The following is a 19,042-nucleotide window of genomic DNA, read 5'->3' as shown; positions in this document are numbered from 1 at the left end:
ATGGGGTCCCCACCCTAACATTGTGCCGCAGCGCACAGGGTCACTGCACCACCCAGGTTTAGTGTGACGGGTGGCTGGGAAAACTGTGAGCAAGTGGCATTGGACCAGGCCATGCCTATGATCCCGTGGCCCAGAACACAGCCCCCAGCATGGCCTGGGCCTCGCCTGACTGGACAGGATTTGTTGCCATGGAGGAGTAGGGGGGCAGGCTCACTCCAGCTGTGAGAACATTCATGGTGCACCCCTTTGTTTGTCACTGTGTACTGTGCTCGGCGCACCACACCTACATGATGGCGTCTGGGGGGCAAGGTGGGCAGTGGGGCAGTCACTCCCCCTACCCAGCTAGCTTTTCCATTGGATTTAGGGTGCTAGCATGGGAGCAAAAGCCCAAGGCTCAGTTCCTGGCTCTGCCACAGGCTCTATGTGTGACCTTGCCCAAGTCACTTTCTCCCTTCCCATTTCTCACTTTGTAACATCATAAGACCTATCCTCTTATCTGCTTGCCTGTGAGCTCTTTGAGGCATGGATTGGCCACATCATGCCCAGCAAGATGGGACTCCTGCCCGAATTTTAGGCCTGGAGGTTAACACCACGCACAGCACGATGGGACCCTTTTGGGGGAGGGGTATGGGCACCACTGGGACATGTACAGTACTCATGGCTACAGATAGCATGTGTGCCAAGCTAGTTAGGAGGGCATGACCAGCCTCTATTGCCCAACAGGCTTCTGGGGGAAGACAGGAGGGGAGTTCAGGATACACACCTCCCCCCAGTCTTGACCTCACCTCCTCTGCTGCTGCCTCTCCTCTGCTGATATACGGAAAGAGAATTTCCGCTTGTTCTTAGTCCTCATCAGCTGCCGGCGGGTGTTGTCTGTGGTCTCGGGAACATTGAACTCGTCCTGGTCTGGAGCAGAGGGTGAAGTGAGACTACGAAGATGGATATGCTTGTAGTGACGCCATTCAGCCACTAGATGTCAGTGTCTCCTGGACTAGTGGGTTGGGTACGGGAGCCGGAGTCAGAACGCCCACGTTCTATTCCAGACTCTGCCATTAACCTCGGGAAAGCGCCTTGCGCTCGCTCTCTGTGCCTCTGTTTCCCCTCCGAGCTGTGTCTGTTCAGGCCTTCCAGGCAGGGACTGACTCTCACAGTGCAGCACTCAACATCTCCGTCAGGCGCTGCAGTAATGGCACTAATGGGACCACTGCATGCTACCACAAGGCTACAAATAATGGACAGCACATAATGGGGCCCTCATCTCCCTTAGGGGCCTTTAATGGGGGTATGTGCCCCACTATGGAGGGGTATGCAGTGGGTCTGGCCAGCCCCCCCAGAGTGGTGATGAGGGAGTGCCACCCAGCCCCATTCTGCCCCTAGCCCCATTCCAGTCCCACTCCACCAGCTTTGGTCCCCAGCTCCCAACCCTAGCCTGGCCTTGACTTTGCTCCATGCTGTGGTCCCACCTCAAGCTGAAGCTCCAGTCCCGGAACCCAGGCTTGGCTCCTAAATGAGGCCCACACCTGAGCTCCCAAGATCAGCTCTTGCCTCAGCCTCAGGCGGGTCATGACTTAAAAAGTTTAGGGCACACTCCTGTAGGGCCTATTAAAAGGTAGTACTTTTAATAATGTACATGCCACAATGGGACCCTAGACGCCACTGCTTCATAATGGCACTAGTACTTGCTGCGGGGGCTCCAGATGGCAGCACGATTCTCAGCCCAGGCACATGGCTGGAACCAGAACCGACCGGTGAGCTCCTAGCTGTATCCCACCTCTGAGAGCAGCTAGTGCCTGTTGCTGGTACACGGCTACCAATCCACAGAACTCCACGGATTAAAAAAACATCTTAAAAAGCGAGTGGTCCTGTAGCACCCTAGAGACGAACTCTACTCCACACTGAGGTCAGTGTAAATGAGGGAGGTCCGTGTCCAGCTGCCCTGGGGCATTGCCAGCTGAGCCCGCCAGCATTCCGACTGCACAGCCTGGGGGGCGGGGCGGGGGCGGGGCTTACCTGCAGACTTGTTCTTGAGGTAGGTCAGGCGCACCTTCTCACTGCCGTAGGTGCAGAGGGAGCCCTCAGAGTTCAGGGACCGCACCTGAGCAAAGGAACAGGAGTCATTCCCGAGCACTGCTGGTCCCAAAGAGCCACTCGGCAGCCCCCCAGAAGGCAGGTCATTGGATCCCACTACGCTGAGGTGTAGAGAGGTAATGGCAGAGCTGAAAAGAGAACCCAGGAGTCCAGGTTCCCAGCACGACTCTTTTCCAGTCACTAGACCCATTCCTCTCCCACCGCTGGCAATATCATCTAGGAGCCCTGACCTCAGCCCTCTCCGCTCTAACCATGAGAAACTGCTCCCCTCTCAGAGCTGTGAATGGAACCCAGGAGTCCTGGCTCCCAGCCCCATTAAATTAAGAATGATCCAAGAAAAGTTCTGCTGCACTTTATCAGCCAAGCTGTTCCACAGTCATTCCAGACCTGGCTAAATCCTGGGGCACGGGGCTTCCTTCTTTCCCCTAAAAGCCTCACCTTCTTCAGAGGGAGCGTCTGTATCCATTCAGCCTTCCGCACATCAAACACATCCAGGGCGTTCTCGCTGAACACGCTCAGGTAGGGGGCGCTGTAGCCTAGGAGTAGAGAGACCAAAGGCATTTTAAACTCATGCAAATCCCAGCTAATAGTGCTGTCCGTTTCATGGCGGGACTGGCTGGCATGAAAATGGCTTGTTAAATACCTCTGACGTTTTACTCCAATCTTGGCTCGCACTGTACAAGGGGACAGCAGAAGACACATACATGGCAGTTCATTTAAAAATGAGACGACATGTTAACCTGTGGAACTCATTGCCACAAGAGGATCCTCAGCCCCAAGTGACTGAAGTAGGTAAGTGTCTGTGTGGAGGAGTATGGTAGGCAGGGCTCTAGCTGAAGAGACGCAATGTTTATAGGCAGGATGCATCCTCCCATAACTCAGGCTGTCTACTGCCTGCTATGCCAAAGGGCAGCAGGGAGATGAGTCTGTGGTCCTTGGTGCCCACAATGGCATTTCTGGAAGCTTCTTTTGAAGCATCTGACTGGCCTGGCAGAGATGAGTCACTAGGCTAGATGGACCCAGGGCATGAGCCAGTGGGTGTGGGGTGATACCGGGGTAGATGGGCCCAGAGTGTGAGCCAGTGGGTGTGCGGTGATACCGGGGTAGATGGGCCCAGGGCGTGAGCCAGTGGGTGTGGGTGTGGATACTGGGGTAGACGGGCCCAGAGTGTGAGCCAGTGGGTGTGGAGTGATACCTGCTAGACAGGCCCAGGGGTGGCAGGCAAGTGGAGACTGAGGGTGTGTCTAGACTACCTAGTTTTGTCGACAAAACTGTACCTGCGTCTACACTACTGCTGAGTTCTGTCGACATAACGTCGACAGAACTCAGCAGTTTTGTCGACGCTGGTAAACCTCATTTTATGAGGCATAACCCCTTCTGTCGACAGAACTCTGTTGACAGAAGGTGTTATTGCCTGTAACGTTGCATCCAGACTACGGAGTTCTGTCGACAAAGCAGCTTGCTTTGTCGACAGAACTCAATGTGTCTGGACGCTCTTTGTCGACGGAACTTTTGTCGACAGTATCTGTCGACAAAAATTCCGTCGACAAAACGCGGTAGTCTAGACCTGTGGTCCCCAACCCGGTGCCCGCGGGCGCCATGGCGCCCGCCGGGCTCTTTACATGCGCCCGCGGAGCAATCTGGGCTGGCAGGTGCCAGCCCCGGGCGCATGGCTGGTCCCGCCCCCAGGGGCGCCGCGCGTGCCCTTGCCGGTTCCGGCGCCGACCTTGCCCCCCCCCCCCCCGGGGGCGCCGCGCGTGCCCTGGCCTTGGCCCCGCGGTGCTTACGAGGGGAGCGCCGGCCCCGGGCGCGTGGCGCTTACGGGGGGGCGCCTTCCCCGGGCGCGTGGCTATGGGGGGGACCCCGCACCCGGGCATGCGGCTGGGGGGCGCCGCCCCCGGGCGTGCAAGTGTCCCCGCCCCCTGGCGCCCGGCGGGCGAACGGCTACGCCCCCTGGCGCCCGCCAACCTGAAAAGGTGGGGACCACTGGTCTAGACGTACCCTGAGGCTACCAGGCCAGATGGGCCTGGGGTGTGATCTGGGACAGCAGATTCTGGTTATGGGGCTGCCCCCTGCTGGAGAGAATAGTGCTCTCCTCTTCTCCCTGCACGCAGCATCTCTGCAAGCAGGAGCTGCCTCATCGGCCTTGCCTGCCCCCAACCTCCGGTGACCCCAGACCCAAAGGGGGCACCACTCACAGCAGCTCAGGGGGGTTGCTGGCCACATTAGCTCCTGCTGCCGCGTCCTCCGGCCTTGCCCATCCACGTAGAGCCCCAGCCCACTGAAGCACAGGATCAGCTCACTCAGGCTGACCTCCACGGCCCGCAGGGCTTCCATCTGTGCCACGGCGGCTCCACGGGGGTCCTCAGGGTGGGGCAGGTGGACGGGCGCCCCCTCGTTCAGCAGGGGATAGAGGGAGAAGCCTGCAGGGTAGCCCACGCAGAGCCGGTCACCCATGATGTCCAAGCACTGCACGTAGCCCTGGGCCTGGATCTCCTTGATGCGCTGGGAGTAGGGCCGGGAGGGGGTGAGCTGGTAGCACAGCACCTGGCGCTTGGAGGCCACGCACAGCACAGAGGTAGTGCCCCGGCAGATCAGCCCCGACACCATGGCCTGGCAGTTCTTGGTCTCAGCGATCTTGGTTCCCAGGGACTCTGGTGTCTCCAGCTCGAGCCAGGAGAAGAGGCGCACGCTGTGGTTCCTACCACACAGCACCGAGAGGACCTGGGCCTGGGGAGAGACCAGGAGCAGTTGGACCCGCCGGCAGTCGCCCACCTGGAACACCTCTGCAAAGAGAGACGGACAAGGATGAGTCAGAGAGGTGCAATCACAAGGGGCAGCATTGCTACAGGGCCAGGGAGGCTGCACTGGAAGGGAGATGCTTTTCTTTACCGGTGTAAATTTGGAGTGATCCCTAATTAATTCTGGAATATTGTAAGAAATCACATTGGTGTGTAAACAGGATCAACCTCTGGCTTGGCAGAATTACACCCAGGTGTCAACTTGGAGCGACTCTGATTAACTCCATGAGCTGCTCTGCCTTTACAGTGATTTGTAACTTCCATCGGAACTTGGCTCGGTGGAGATTACATCGAATTTATGCGTAACATTGGGGGTGACCCAATGCTCCAAAATAAAGTCAGAGTATAATTGATTTCAGTGGAATTCATCTTGTGTTGCAGCAGCATTAAAGGAGATCAGCAACTGGCTTAATTACCTAGAATGGATTGCTCACTGGAGTAAATCTTGAGTAAATCAGAATACTTCGGTGCAGCTACTCCAGATTTACACCGGGTTTATGACCAAGGCTGGACTCTGGCTCAACAACTTGACTGCAGCTACTTGAGAGAGCATGTAACCATGGTCAGAATGCAATCAGGAGCCCAGTGAAGTCCATGGACTCACTCCTGATTTATACCAATATGTAGCAAAAACCAGACAGTTCTAATGACCTCAAAGGAAGCTTCTCCACAGGTCACTGAACGCAGAACATGGTCTCTAAACCCAATTTATGTAATGAAGTTACTCCAGATTCACACCAGGTTTAACAAAATCTGACTTACCCAGCTGCACCCCTGTTCATAGCAGATTATCTATGTATCAAAATGACTTTGTGGACTTATTCCAGTTTGTAACGAATATCAATGTGCTCCTAAGTCCACTGACCTAAGTGCAGCTACACCAGATTTACTAGCCGTTTCTATGTAACAAGACACATCACTGAACCCCAAAGTCTGCCTCAAAGATTTCTCTGGGGGCAACTCTAGATTTATACCAGATCCAGAGCCTTGACTAGTGCCAGGTGTGGCTAGCCATCTCTTCCCTGTGCTGGCCCTTGGACCAGCCCAGCTGCAGGTGTGTCAATGCAAAACCCCTCCCATAGGCCTGCGAACGCACCCCCGGGATCACTCTTACCGTTGGTGAGCAGGTGAATCACAAACAGCCCCTCCTCGGTTCCCAGTGCGATCCGCTCCCGGTCTGCAAGCAGGGCAAGTGTGAGAGTCAGGCAGGGGCCTTGAGAAAGGCTGGGCTGCACAGGCCGACTGGCTCCTCCCGATAGGCCCCAACTGCTCTCAGATGCTGCTCGAGTCACGACATCCCCTTGGAAGCTGGGGATTTTATTATTCCTCATTTTCCAAACAGGGAAATGGGGCAAAGGGTGGCACAAGGACTTGCCTGAAGTTATAGGTGTCCGTGAACGAGCAGGAAACAGAATCCAGGAGTCCTGACCCCTCCCTCCTTGCTCTAACTACTAGCCCCCACTTCTTCTCCCAGGGCCCAGGAATCCTGGCTTCCCATTCCACCCCTCAGCCAGCAGATTCCACTGTCCTCCCTGGTGACCCATCCTCGCCCCCGATGTCACCTCACCAATGACAGCAGCGGAGAGGGCCTGTGGTATGAGCGGCAGGCCATTGTCATAGGCCTCCTTGAGGATATAGACAGAGCGGTCGTGGTGCTGGTTCTCCTGTAGGATCCGGTGCAGCTCCATCAGCACCTGCACCCACTGCTTCATCTCGGCCTCACTGTCTGCAAGGAGCAGCAGGGAGCTGGTGGTGGGGGGCACGGCCAGCTGGGAGGATGTGATCTAAGGGGAGCAGGGGAGGGCAGCTTAGTGTTGCTCTAAAAGATGGAGATGTTTAGGGCTGGACTTGGATCTCAGCTCCCCTGGGGTCAATGCAGAGTCACCCCCTCACCGCAATGGGGACAGGGCCGGATTCTGATCTCAGCTCCACTGGGGTCAATCTGGGATCAAGCCCTGACTGCAGTGAGGTCAGGGCCGGAGTCTGATGTCCGTTGCTCCTGGTGTAAACGCAGCGAGCCCATTGGCAGGAGTGGAGTGACTCCAGCTCGGTCCCCGTGGTGTAGCCCAGTAGCACTTGCCCCTTGCGATAAGGCGAGAGGGCTGGGATGGAAGTTGCCAGGATCACACCCTGACCTGTGCTGGAGTGACAGGACTGCAGCTGCGGAGCTGGCCCGGCAGCACCCCACGCCACTACCCACCCGGAAAATGCAGGGCACATCCTTGTTGCTGGCGTGGATGACGTCCGAGGCCAGAACCGACGTCACTGAGAACTGTTCATCCCTTTAAAGAGAAGACAAGAGCCATGGGCACTAAGGATGTTAAATGGCGGTTATCTGGCTAAGACAATTTGTATCGACTAGACGATTAGTCAATAAGGGCCGCTCTGCAGAGCCACAGCAGGGGCTCCACGGGTCAGTGAAAGGCTCTTACACTGGGAGGAGAGGGGGAAATGCCAGAGCCTTTCCCTGCTGCTTCCCAGCTGCCGGAGCCCTTCCCCTGCAGTGGGGAAAAGCTCTAGGAGGGGGCAGGCAGCCGGACACTACACTACCACAACGAGCAGAACAGAAGTGGCAGCACAGCTTGGGTGAGCAGCCAGCTGTGGGGGAGAGAGCATCCACCCAAGTATTGCCCCTAGGTTCAGGCCTGTCTTTAGTCACCCTAAGCAGCACCCCACCTCCTGCACTGCTGCTTAGACTGGTGCTGGGGGCGCAGGACATGTCCATGCTGCTGTCACAAGGGTGCGCTGTAGATGATCTTGCATGTGGCAGGGCACCATCCTCACACCCTGTGGGTTCACAGCCCTGGGCACCCTGAGGGTGCAGCCGCGCACTGAGGCCCAGTTACTGAGAACGAGTTACCTGCTGGGTGAGTCTCATGCACTGATGCTTTTTACAAAGCGCAACGCCCCCCTGCATTGGCCCTCAAATCCAATCCCTCTGCCCCTAGGCAGCTAATTGCTCACAGGTGGGCTGAGATGGGCTCATTCCCCTTAAAGAAGCCCTAAAAGGGGCCAGCACCCATTAAAGGAACCGGCCACCCCATGATAGTCACACATGGGAGGTGACTGTCCTCTGCTCAGCACGGGCGAGGCCTGTAAGAGAGAGGTGGAGAGTCCGGAGGGGTGACCACACAAAGGCTGAGGGGACCCGACAGCAGCTTTCAACGCATCCAAGGTTGTCAGGAGGACGACGGTGGATCAGTCGTTCTCCATGTCACCGTGGGTGGGACGAGGAGCAAGCGGCTTGGTTGCAACAAGGGAGATTTAGGTGAGATACTAGGAAAGCTGCCAGGCTAGTTAAGCAGGTTACCAGGGAGATGGCAGGATCGCCAGCACCGGTGGGTTCTCCGAACTCTTGTCAGGGCTAGTCTGGGTTTACTTGGCCCTGCCTTGGCTCATGTGCCTGGCCTGGATGGTCTTTCGAGACCCCTTCCAGCCCGACATTTCTATGTAGCCCAGTGTGGGGAAGAGACTGCTATCGCCCATGATCTGGCCACGCTGCCCTCACTGGCATCTGAGCGTAGCGCAGCTTTAACTTCAGCCTGAACTGGTCTGACCCTCCCAGGACAGCCGTTCAACCAGATTATGCGAGCGCCAAGTGGCACTGGACCTGGCAAAGCCCTGGCACAGAGCCTGCGAGCTCAGCAAGGATGCTGCTCTCCCCACTTACAACATGGTGCCTCTCAAGAGTTGCTGCTTTATCTGAAACATGGAAATCTTGCCTCGGAGTAGGGTGGTTCTGAGACCTCTGTATTTGGCACTGGTATGGCCACTGCGGGAATATGAGGCCCAGATCTGGGGACCTTAATTCAAGCAGGATGTTGGTAGGTTGGAGAGGGGGACACCAGGCTGGGAGGGCTCAGGGGTCAGACGCAGAGCGGAGAGGGGGGACACCAGGCTGGGAGGGCTCAGGGGTCAGACGCAGGGTGGAGGAGGGGGGACACCAGGCTGGGAGGGCTCAGGGGTCAGACGCAGGGTGGAGGAGGGGGGACACCAGGCTGGGAGGGCTCAGGGGTCAGACGCAGGGTGGAGGAGGGGGGACACCAGGCTGGGAGGGCTCAGGGGTCAGACGCAGGGTGGAGGAGGGGGAATACCAGGCTGGGAGGGTCCAGGGGTCAGTCTAAGGGTGGAGGAGCAGGGATACCAGGTTGGCAGGGCTCAGGGGTCAGACGCAGAGCGGAGAGGGGGGACACCAGGCTGGGAGGGCTCAGGGGTCAGACGCTGGGCAGAGGAGGGGGGATACCAGGCTGGAAGGGCCCAGGGGCTGATGTGTGATGGCAGAGAGGGCTACAAGGCCAGGTGGGCTCAGTGGTCTGACCAATAAAGACTCTTCTTGGGTCCCCGTTCCCTGCGCTGTGCCCCCCCTACCTCATATCCACGACCTGCGTGATGCTGACGCCACACTGGGAGCCCCGGCCTTCTGGCACGTCGTACAGGAAGAGTTTGAAGTCGCTGACGATGGCGAATGCCCTCTGCCAGCCCTTCTTCACCCCCGCTGGCTTCGGCACCTGCAGGGACAGGGGAGGGGCCAGACGGCAGCAAGAGTTACAGCCCCATTCGCCACAGGAAGTTTTGGCCAGTAGTTGGCTCACCAGCACAGGTGCAATAGTACCCAACAGGACTTGACCCAGCCTCTGTTCCCCCTGCGACGGGGTGACTGTCATATGGGAACCAGATACCGAAGGGTGAGCGAGTGACCGAAGTTCCACAGCAAGTCAGTAGTATGGCTGGGGATGGAACCCAGGGGTCCCGGCTCCCAGCCCCTCTGTGCTAACCCACTAGGCCCCACTTTCCTCACAGAGCTGCAGAGAGGACCCAGAAGTCCTGACGTCTGTGCCCCTGCTTCAACCACAATCACCAGAGCCGAGAAGATTGGGGAATGGGTGTTCCCAGAACCCTCTCTGCCATGCCATGGCACCTCAGACAACAGCCAGGTAGATGGGGGCTCCCGCTGAGGGTGGGGGACTTACCGACAGATACCCCTCGAACGCTGTGCCTGTCCCAGTAACCGGGTTGACCCCCATGGTTTTCCGGAGCTGTTCGGGGGGTGTGGGACAAATGGCTACTCCCCCAGCACAGGACACATGGCAGACGTAGTTACAAGCTGCAGGGAGAAGCCAGGATGTGGGGCATAGGTGAAGGGATTTTAACAGGCACCTGATGTAGGGAGAGGGGCCAGAGACCCAGGTACCACCCCCAGGACCCAGCGTCCATCTCTGGCTGGCAGGAGACCCAGATGCCAGGCCTCCATGCCTTGCCTGGTAGAAGACGTGAACCAGCCCCATGGCTCAGTGCCTAGCTTTGCTCTCTTCAGGAATTTGCCTCAGGGAGGCAATTGGAACAGGCCCTAATTGGATCCCTGCAGGGGCAGAGCCAGCCCTGGGCCTCACTCACCCTCACAGGCGTAGCCCTGACGCAGCAGCCCCACCATGAGTGCGGTGCAGCGCGAGCATTTGGTGGGTACCGTGAAATTCCACATCTTGAAGCTGTGAGATTTTGGCTGGAAAACAGGGGGGGAAACAAAAAGGGGCCTTTGATTTGCAGCAGAGGAGAGATTTTGGGAAGCCACCAACACAGGAGTATAAATGGGTGTTTGTCTGATGTGTGTATACACACACTGCATCCACACAGACCCACACAGTGCTCTACACACATGTACTAACCACCCACATTCATCTTTACACAGCACATCCCACACCCACTGCACAGACCCATGCCCCAGACCCATGCTCCTAACAGACATGCGTAGCTAAACACACCCCTAGGCTGATATCTACACACACAGCATACATGTGTACAACAAATACACAACACACATATACTGGGGCATATGCCACATCCCCATGCTCACAGCTTACTGGCATACACATCCATGCATGCTCATAATCTACATATACACCTCATATATACACGCAGCACATGTATAATGGAAATATATACCATGCACCCCGGCTAGATTAAATATGCATCAGCACTTGCAACACAGGCAGAAAAAATACAATATCGGGGAAACCCAGCAGATGTATCTGACACATGCACACCTTCCAAGCACCCCCTGCCATAGAACAGGCAGGCATAAAACACACAGACTGTGTCTAGACTGGGCCACTTATTCCGGAAAATCAACGACGCTTTACTGTACAAAATCAGCCGCTATTCCGGAAAAACTATTCTGCTCCCGCTCGGGCATAAGTCCTTATTCCGGAACACTGTTCCAGAAAAGGGCCAGTGTAGACAGCCCAGTAGTCTTTTCCGGAAAAAAGCCCCGATCGTGAAAATGGCGATCGGGGCTCTTTTCCGGAAAAGCGCGTCTACATTGGCCACAGACGCTTTTCCGGAAAAAGGGCTTTTCCGGAAAAGCAGCCTGCCAATGTAGACGCTCTTTTTCCGGAAATACTTATAACGAAAACTACTCTGTTTTAAGCAATTCCGGAAATTCATGCCAGTGTAGACACAGCCACAATGTAGCAATGTGTGCAGAAAAAAATACCCACATGACAGCTGAACAGGCAGGGGGTTATCTGAGCTGAGCAAGTGTACACACACTTGTCCACACTGCTACACACAGGTAACACACACGTACACAATCCATGGTACAAACCCTCTCCATGACACCCTCACAAATACACAATAAATCCTCTTTATATAAATGCTCAGATTTCACTTGTATTTCACGCCACACACCAGAGAGAAACCACAAGAACATGCCAATATGAATACACATTCATGCCACACACACTTATGCAAAGCCACTAGTAAAAGGCAAGAGAGGATTTCTCCAGTAGCCATGCATGCAGACCCAAAGATGCTTACATAGGTGTCCAGCACACCCCAACTATCTCGCACATTCAACCATAAAATCCACCCTCCATTACTTTCAGCTCATCAGGCTGACACAGTTACGGTCCGGCAGTTTCCTGTAACCTACAGGTGCAGCTGGCACCACAACCAGATGCACTTGGCCTCCCCACCCTGATGGAACAGGCATTCTAGCTGAGTGGACCAGGGGTGGCCTGTTTGGGTGAGATCAAGCAAGACTCAAACCCCCATCGTGGGAGGCTGCGGCCAAGCAGCTGAACCACTCAACCACTGCATCACACCAGCTGCAGATTGAGCAATCATCTGCCTAAGCGTGGAAAAAAGGACAGTTGTGATCTTACATAGCAGCACAATCAGAGATCACGACTGCGAAACAGAAAAACTTTCATACCTAAAGCCTCCCAGGAACAGACCACAAAAAATACAGACACACACAGAGCAATGCCACAAACACAGCACTGAGCCCTGACTCCCAGCCCTTCTTACCCCTGCTGTAGCACAGCGGTTCCCAACATGGGACATGGACCACAGGCTGCCAGGCTGCAGTGGCTCTGGGACTGTGGTACACGGCCCCGCGCCTCCCTCCCCTCCACAGCTGTTGGGAGAGGAGTGTCCTACACCGCCTCTCCGCCAACCAGAGCCAGGCAGGAATGGGGCCTCCTCCCGAGCGCAGAAGAGCGAGGGGGCTGTGCGGAGCCCAGCACAGCAGCCTTAGAACAGTGGTGACCTGGGCAGCAGTGCTCAGCTGGCAGCTGGGGGGCAGCACAGAGCTAGGTGATGGGGGTGGGGCTAGAACCGGGGGGCTCTGAGGTTGGGGGCCTCTAAGAGAGGGGGGGGCTGGCACTGGGAGGTTCTGGGGGCGAAGCTAATACAAAGGGCTCTGGGGGCAGGGCAAGTACTGGGGAGCTCTAAAGGGTGAGGGACTCTAAGAGGCAGGGGGTGACACTGGGGGACACAGGGCATCCAAGGTGGGGAGCTGGCACTGAGGGTTCTGGAGGTGGGGCTAGTAGTGGGGGCGCTTATGGGGGCAGGCTTGGCACTGGGAGGCTCTGGGACCAGGGATAATATTGAGGACAGGGGGCTAATGCTGGAGAGGGCTCAGGGGGCTAGGTGCATTGGGGCTCTGGAAGCCAGAGGCTGGCACTGGGGTGATAGGGGCTCTAAGGGGTGGGGGGCTGGCACTGAGGCATTTGGTTTGGGGGCTGGCACTGGGGGGCTCTGAGGGTGGGAAGCTGGCATGGGAGGATTGGGTGCAGGGGACTCTGGGGTCAGTGGCTGGTGCTGGGGAGTATTGGAGAGGTGGGGTGCACTAGGGGTTAGGGCTGGCTCTGAGGGGGCTCAGTGGACTGGAGTGTACCCTAGTACTGGTGCCCAGAGCCACTGCAAACAGCTGGCTTCAGCTGCGGCAGCCGCCCGCCATATGGCCACTGATGGAGCCGAAGCTGGATGCTCATGGTGGCTCTGGGGGCTAGGGCTTTTGGCGGACAAGTAATGTTTTATTTGCACATTTACATATTTATTATGCAAATCATGAATATGCAAATAAAATGTTATCGGTCCACCAAAAATTCGTGAATGGGTTTGCCAATCCATGGTATAAAAAAGATTGGGGAGCCCTGCGCTAGCACACCCAGCAATATACTCCCTCATACACACGCCCTCCCCTCCCCAACAGAGGAAAAACACCCACAAACCCCAGGTTACCTTGAGTGCACTGGAGCTGCTTCCTTCTGTAGCAACAGCCACATGTGCAGGGGGCTTGGCGGGGGCCAGCTGTGACAATTCCAGGCATTGGGAGCAAGGAGAGAGAGCAGAGTTAGCGTCAGAGCTCAGCAAAAGGAGCCACAAGTGGCTCTTTCCACATCAAAGCTGCAGAAGAGCTGGGAATAGAACCCAGGTGTCCTGCACTGAACCCCACGCTGCTTTAACCCACTGCGCCCACATCCCAATGCCCGCCAGCACCCTGCCCCCACCCAGCCTTTCAACCCCCGCCCCTCCCAGGGCTGGGGACAGACTGCCGAGGGCTGGGCCATGGTAGAAGTGTGAGCGCCGGGGAGCAGAGAGCGACAACCTCCATTTAAGCCCCTTATGGGGCATCACGCAGCCAGGCTGTTGGCATTTATTACTCACGTTGGCTCGGAGGCTCCTCCTCCCTTCTGGGCGCAGCTGGGCCTCTTCAGCGGATCTCCGATTCTCCTGTGGGTCTGGGGGGCTCCCAAAACTGATCGCCTCCTTCTGCCAAAGAAAAAGCACCGTGCAAACCCAACCCTGCATCTGTAGCATGTAAGGCAGGGAGGCCTCAGAATGGCACTAGGGGGCGCTCTCCCCTCTGAGTCAGTGCTAGCCCCGGTGCAGCTCTAGGGAGCGCTGTGCTGGAGACAATGGGCAGCTCAGTAGGGGGTGCTGTTCCTTTTCAGTCAGTTATCAACCCAAAGCAGCTCTGGGGGGATGCTCCAGAGGCTCAGTAGGGGGCGCTGTGCCCTTGCAGACAGTGCTGACCTCAGAGTGGCACTAGTGGGAACTATATGAATCGAGGGCTATTAATTCCCCCGGATGGGCGGGACCATCAGTGCACCCAACTAAAGCTCAAAGTCCCCCTTGTCCGTGTCTTGAGACCTGAGCCAGAAATAGAAGCCAAGAGTCCTGACTTCCAGGCCCCCAACAAACCCCATTCCTCCCCCAGAACTGGGGAGAAACCCCGTGAGTCTTAATGCCCTTGCTTCTCAGGGCTCATTGGTTCCATTCTGTCTCAGACTCCCCACCTGCCCTGCTCCAGCCACAGCCTGACAGACATACCTCCGCACTCCAGAATGACAGGAAGGGAATTAGCGGCCCTTGCTGTTTTGTACCTAGAGGAAAGGGAAAGATTGTAACACACAGCGCCAGTGTTACACCTCAGCAGCCACCTGTCTATGGCCCAGGGAGAACTCCAGTTTTTCCCTTCCAAAAGTGTAGATGCTATTTGCCCAAAAGGAGAATCATAGACTCATAGAATCCTAGGGCTGGAAGAGACCTCAGGAGGTCATTGAGTCCAGCAGCCTGCCCAAAGGACCAACCCCAACTAAATCGTCCCAGCCAGGTTTATGTCAAGCCGAGACTTAAAAATCTCTAGGGATGGAGATTCCACCACCTCCCTAGGTAACCCATTCCAGTGCTTCCCCACCCTCCTGGTAAAATAGTTTTTCCTAATATCCAACCGAGACCTCCTCCACTGTAACTTGAGACCATTGTTCCTTGTTCTGCCATCCGTCACTACTGAGAACAGCCTATCTCCATCCTCTTTGGAACCCCCCTTGAGGACGTTGAAGGCTGCTATCAAATCTCCCCTCACTCTTCTCTTCTGCAGACTAAATAAGCCCAAATCCCTCAGCCTCTCCTCGTAGGTCGAGTGCTCCAGCCCCTAATCATTTTGGTTGCCCTCCGCTGGACCCTCTTCAATGCGTCCACATCCTTTCTGTAGTGGGGGGCCCAGAACTGGACGCAATACACCAGGTGTGGCCTCACTAGTGCCAAATAAAGGAGAATAAACACTTCTCTAGATCTGCAGGCAATGATTAGCCTTCTTGGCTACCAGGATCTCCCATTAGCTGCTAGAAGCACAGGTGATTTGGCACATAGTGCAGAAGTTCCCATCACGTCAAGCAGAGGTGTAACCACCACAGGACAGATTCAAACCTAGGACCTCTGGAGCAGCCACTACATGGAACAGTGAACCACACACACACACACACACACTAGCCAGTTCACAGACCTCAATGAGAACATGACATGCTGGTTAGGATTGGGATCTGGGAGTTTTCACTTCTAAGTGTCCCACCAGCACTGAATTATTACAATAGCATCTATAGACCCCAAATGAGGTTGGGGGTCCCCGGGGCTCCCCCTCCCCGAGTAAGCCCAGCACATACCTCCTCCCCTCCATTGTTGCACACACAGTGAGGGACAGCCCCTGCCTCACAGAGCTGCCTGGAACTCTTGGGCTAGGATTACAAAAGTCTGTTCTGTGCCCAGCATGATGGGCCCCTGATCTCAGTCTGTGCACTGCCTGACACAACAAGGCCCCTGATTTTGGTCAGGGAGGCTTGTGCTGCACCTGTCACAACAGGTCAGGAAGGCTTGTGCTGCACCTGTCACAATAGGTAAGCCAATGACCTCGTGCAAGGGTGGGCCTGACAGCACCAAGAAGGACACTTGTCATCCCCCCAAATCTCGATTGCAGGCACCATGCAGGCCCTGACATTGTAGGGGGGGTCTCTGGTCCTTGTCTTAGGGGAGTCTATAGCACTTGGCAGGGCTCCTGCCCCACATCTTGTCTGGGGCTCCCCTGGCTAGAGTGGTAACCACCCAGCAGCCCCCCACTCCCGAGACCAGGCCGCTGTGTGAATATTCAACCAGGCTGAAAATTCCGGGGTCTCACCTTCTGCAGACCTGACCTTCAGCTCCTCCTTCAGCTTCTCCAGCTCCAGCTTCAGGGCCTGGTTCTGTGCCTCGGCCTCTTGCAATTTTCTAGTAAAAACAACCCAACAACAAAAGAATTATCTTTATTACTCCAAAGGTGCCAAGGGGCCAAGGCAGCCCACACAGCTGAGGTGTCCCCTCTGGAGACAGATTTACCCTGACAAACTGCAGGAGATGAAACCTGTGAAGTAGTGTTGTCTAGCGTTGCAACAGGGACTGTGGCACCTCTGTCCTAACCCCAGCTCAGGAGGGAGTGGAATCTTGTGGTTAGAGCTGGAGGGGCTGGGAGCCAGGACTCCTGGGGTTTGTCTAGACTACTGAGTTTTGTCGACAAAAGTGGACTTTTGTCGACAAAACTATACCAGCGTCTACACTACCGCTGAGTTCTGTCGACATAACGTCGACAGAACTCAGCAGTTTTGTCGACGCTGGTATACCTCATTTTACGAGGCATAACACCTTTTGTCGACAGAGTTATTGCCTGTAAGGTTGTGTCTAGACTACAGGGTTCTGTCGACAAAGCAGCTTGCTTTGTCGACAGAACTCAGTGTGTCTGGACGCTCTTTGTCGACAGAAGTTTTGTCGACAGATACTGTCGACAAAACTTCTGTCGACAAAACGCGGTAGTCTAGACGTACCCCTGGGTTCTGCTCCCAGCTCTGAGACAACACTGACATCTAGTGGTTAGAGCAGGAGGGGCCTGGGAGCCAGGTTCTCGTCCCATTTCAGCTGTTGCAAAACCCCCAGCTGTCAGGCAAGTGTCGTAAGGTATGGGGGTCCCACCCCTTCCCTGGCTAACAAATATCAGCATCTCACCGCTCAGTGGCCAGGTGTGCAGACTTCATCTCAGTCAGCTCCTCCTGGACGCCCTGCTTGGCCCGGATCTCGGCTTCCAGCGCTGACTGCAGCTCCAGCTTGGCCGAGGCCTCCATCTTCTGCAGGCGTCTGGCCTTCCAATGATTGTCCTTCAGAGAGGGAGAGCTGAGCTCAGAGCGGGCAAACTCAGAGCTGGCTGGGTCAGAGGGAATGGGACTCCCAGCTTTTCCCTTTAGGGAGCAATGGTCCAGTCCCAGTGAACTGGGAAATGGGATATGGGGCCTTTCCCCTCTTGGGGGCGCTGGCTCCAGTCCCACTCAACACATGCAGCCCCACTGAACTCCTACCGGGGTCCTGGCACCAGAGGGCTGTGTGCTGATGTGTTTCAGGGATTCCAGCTCCTCCGTCATCCGGGTGGCCAGAGCCTGGAGATAGCCCCTGGACTCCTTCTCGTCGCTGACCCTGGGGGAGGAGAGACAGTCTGGAGAAAGCTCTGCCAGGAACCAACGAGATCAACTCCAGCAGGGCCTGGGCAGCAGCCTCTGCCCCTGCAATCTATTCCCCAGCCCCAGAGAAAGGAGCCCCCAGCCCGGCACGTTCAAGTCAACCAGGTAAGTGATCTGGGGGAAGTGCAGCTGGAAATGAACCCAGGTGTCCTGTTTCCCAGCCCTTCCTGTTCTAACAACTGGACGTCACCTCTCTCCCAGAGCTGGGGGTAGAATCCAGAGTCCTGATTCTCAGCGGCCGTGCCCCCCCCGGTTCTAACCATTAGACACCACTCTCCTTCCAGAGCTAGGAGCAGAACCTAGAGTCCTGATTCCCAGGCTATACTGCCGTTTCCTAGGACAATGTGTCTCATTCTATGAGCAGGATAAGCTTGTGGATGCTGTCACCCCACCCCACAGCGAGCCCCGTTGGAGCTCTAATCCCGGCGCAGTGTGGGGGGGCTCATACCACTGCAGGATGTCAGCGATCTGGGCCTCCCAGTTAGTGACTGTTTCTCTCCGTTGCTCCAGCGAGCGCAGCTCCTGCTCCAGCTGCCTGTTGGCCGTATTTAGCTTCTCCACCTGACCTAGGAGCTGTGAGTAAAAGAACAAGACAGAGCTAAGGAGACTGTAGGAGAGAAGACCCCTGCAGGTAGAGCTGGCTGGAGAAGGGGCTTCCATTCCTTTGCCATTCCAAAATATCAGGAAAAAAATTATATCGAGTCGATCCCAAAATACTTTTTTTTTTTTAATTTTCAATTAATCAAAAAAGTTTTCTGTCAGGTCAGTTGAAAGGTGTCATTTTTTAACTCCCCCTTAAATATTTAAAAACAAAAATTAAAGGTAATTTCAAAATGAGAATTCATTTCATATCAATAAATCAACACGTTCAAGTTTTGGAGATTTCTGGTTTGGGGATTGTTTGATTTTGACCGAAACCATTTTCTGAAGTTGACTCTTAACTCACAAAACATTTCAATCTGCCTGAACTGCATTCTTCACTGAAAAAAACATTTTGATGGAAAAATTGTGACCAATTCTACCTCCACCCTCCCCTCAAATCCTTCCTGTTCCTTTAGCTTAGGATGCCGCAAGAGATAGCTCAGTCCACTTGTAGCTGGCCTGTTGGCTGAGTGTCACTAGCGTGCTCTATTTACTGACCAAAACCTTGACTAATGCAGAGGTATGGTTGGTCTTGTGCTGTGCCAGATCATCAGCATGGACGGCTAGTAATATAGGCAAGGGAAGGCACTGCCTTCCCCAAATTGCCTACACTGCTCAGGTGCCCAGAGGGGCTGGGGCCGTGTGGCACAGCAGCCTGGCTCCCAGGCAGCCGGGGAAGGTTGGGGCTACACAGTGTGGCAGCCCCGGCCCTCAGCTGGGTTGGGTGGGGCTTTGCTGGAGGGTGGGGGAAAGGTTGTGAAGGGTCATGGTCTCAGAGAAGGGGTGTGGCTTAGGGTGGAATGGGTGAGGCTTTGGATGCCTTCCTCAGCTGGGCCTTCACCCGCTGTCCATGACCATCACATTTAGCAAAACTGAAAGCGCTGAAAACCAGAACATCTAGAATTAAGGTAC

General features: G+C 55.6%; 1 protein-coding gene across 3 annotated transcripts in view; it reads right to left on the bottom strand.

Moving 5' to 3' along the window:
- The window catches only part of CDC42BPG (CDC42 binding protein kinase gamma), a 67,572-nt gene that overhangs the window by 3,874 nt on the left and 44,656 nt on the right, over positions 1–19,042 (bottom strand). Inside the window, exons 16-32 of one of the 3 annotated variants that reach the window (XR_012906514.1) lie at positions 17,937–18,061; positions 17,330–17,444; positions 16,983–17,131; positions 16,126–16,214; positions 14,505–14,557; positions 13,839–13,943; positions 13,413–13,481; positions 10,284–10,389; positions 9,860–9,993; positions 9,258–9,397; positions 7,090–7,171; positions 6,457–6,673; positions 6,004–6,066; positions 4,287–4,874; positions 2,527–2,624; positions 2,011–2,095; positions 786–929 (exon numbers count right to left, since the gene is read on the bottom strand). Coding sequence is in view for 2 of the 3 variants with exons in the window: in XM_075939169.1 (XP_075795284.1) it covers positions 786–906; positions 2,011–2,095; positions 2,527–2,624; positions 4,287–4,874; positions 6,004–6,066; positions 6,457–6,673; positions 7,090–7,171; positions 9,258–9,397; positions 9,860–9,993; positions 10,284–10,389; positions 13,413–13,481; positions 13,839–13,943; positions 14,505–14,557; positions 16,126–16,214; positions 16,983–17,131; positions 17,330–17,444; positions 17,937–18,061 (2,339 nt within the window). In the remaining variant the exon portion in view is untranslated. The remainder of the gene's footprint in view (positions 1–785; positions 930–2,010; positions 2,096–2,526; positions 2,625–4,286; positions 4,875–6,003; positions 6,067–6,456; positions 6,674–7,089; positions 7,172–9,257; positions 9,398–9,859; positions 9,994–10,283; positions 10,390–13,412; positions 13,482–13,838; positions 13,944–14,504; positions 14,558–16,125; positions 16,215–16,982; positions 17,132–17,329; positions 17,445–17,936; positions 18,062–19,042) is intronic. The other 2 variants (XM_075939170.1, XM_075939169.1) reach the window with 2 other exon arrangements.

This window comes from Pelodiscus sinensis, chromosome 11 (assembly GCF_049634645.1).
Source record: "Pelodiscus sinensis isolate JC-2024 chromosome 11, ASM4963464v1, whole genome shotgun sequence".
In the NCBI taxonomy this organism is placed as follows: domain Eukaryota; kingdom Metazoa; phylum Chordata; order Testudines; family Trionychidae; genus Pelodiscus; species Pelodiscus sinensis.
This window is presented reverse-complemented; position numbering and strand designations above follow the sequence as displayed.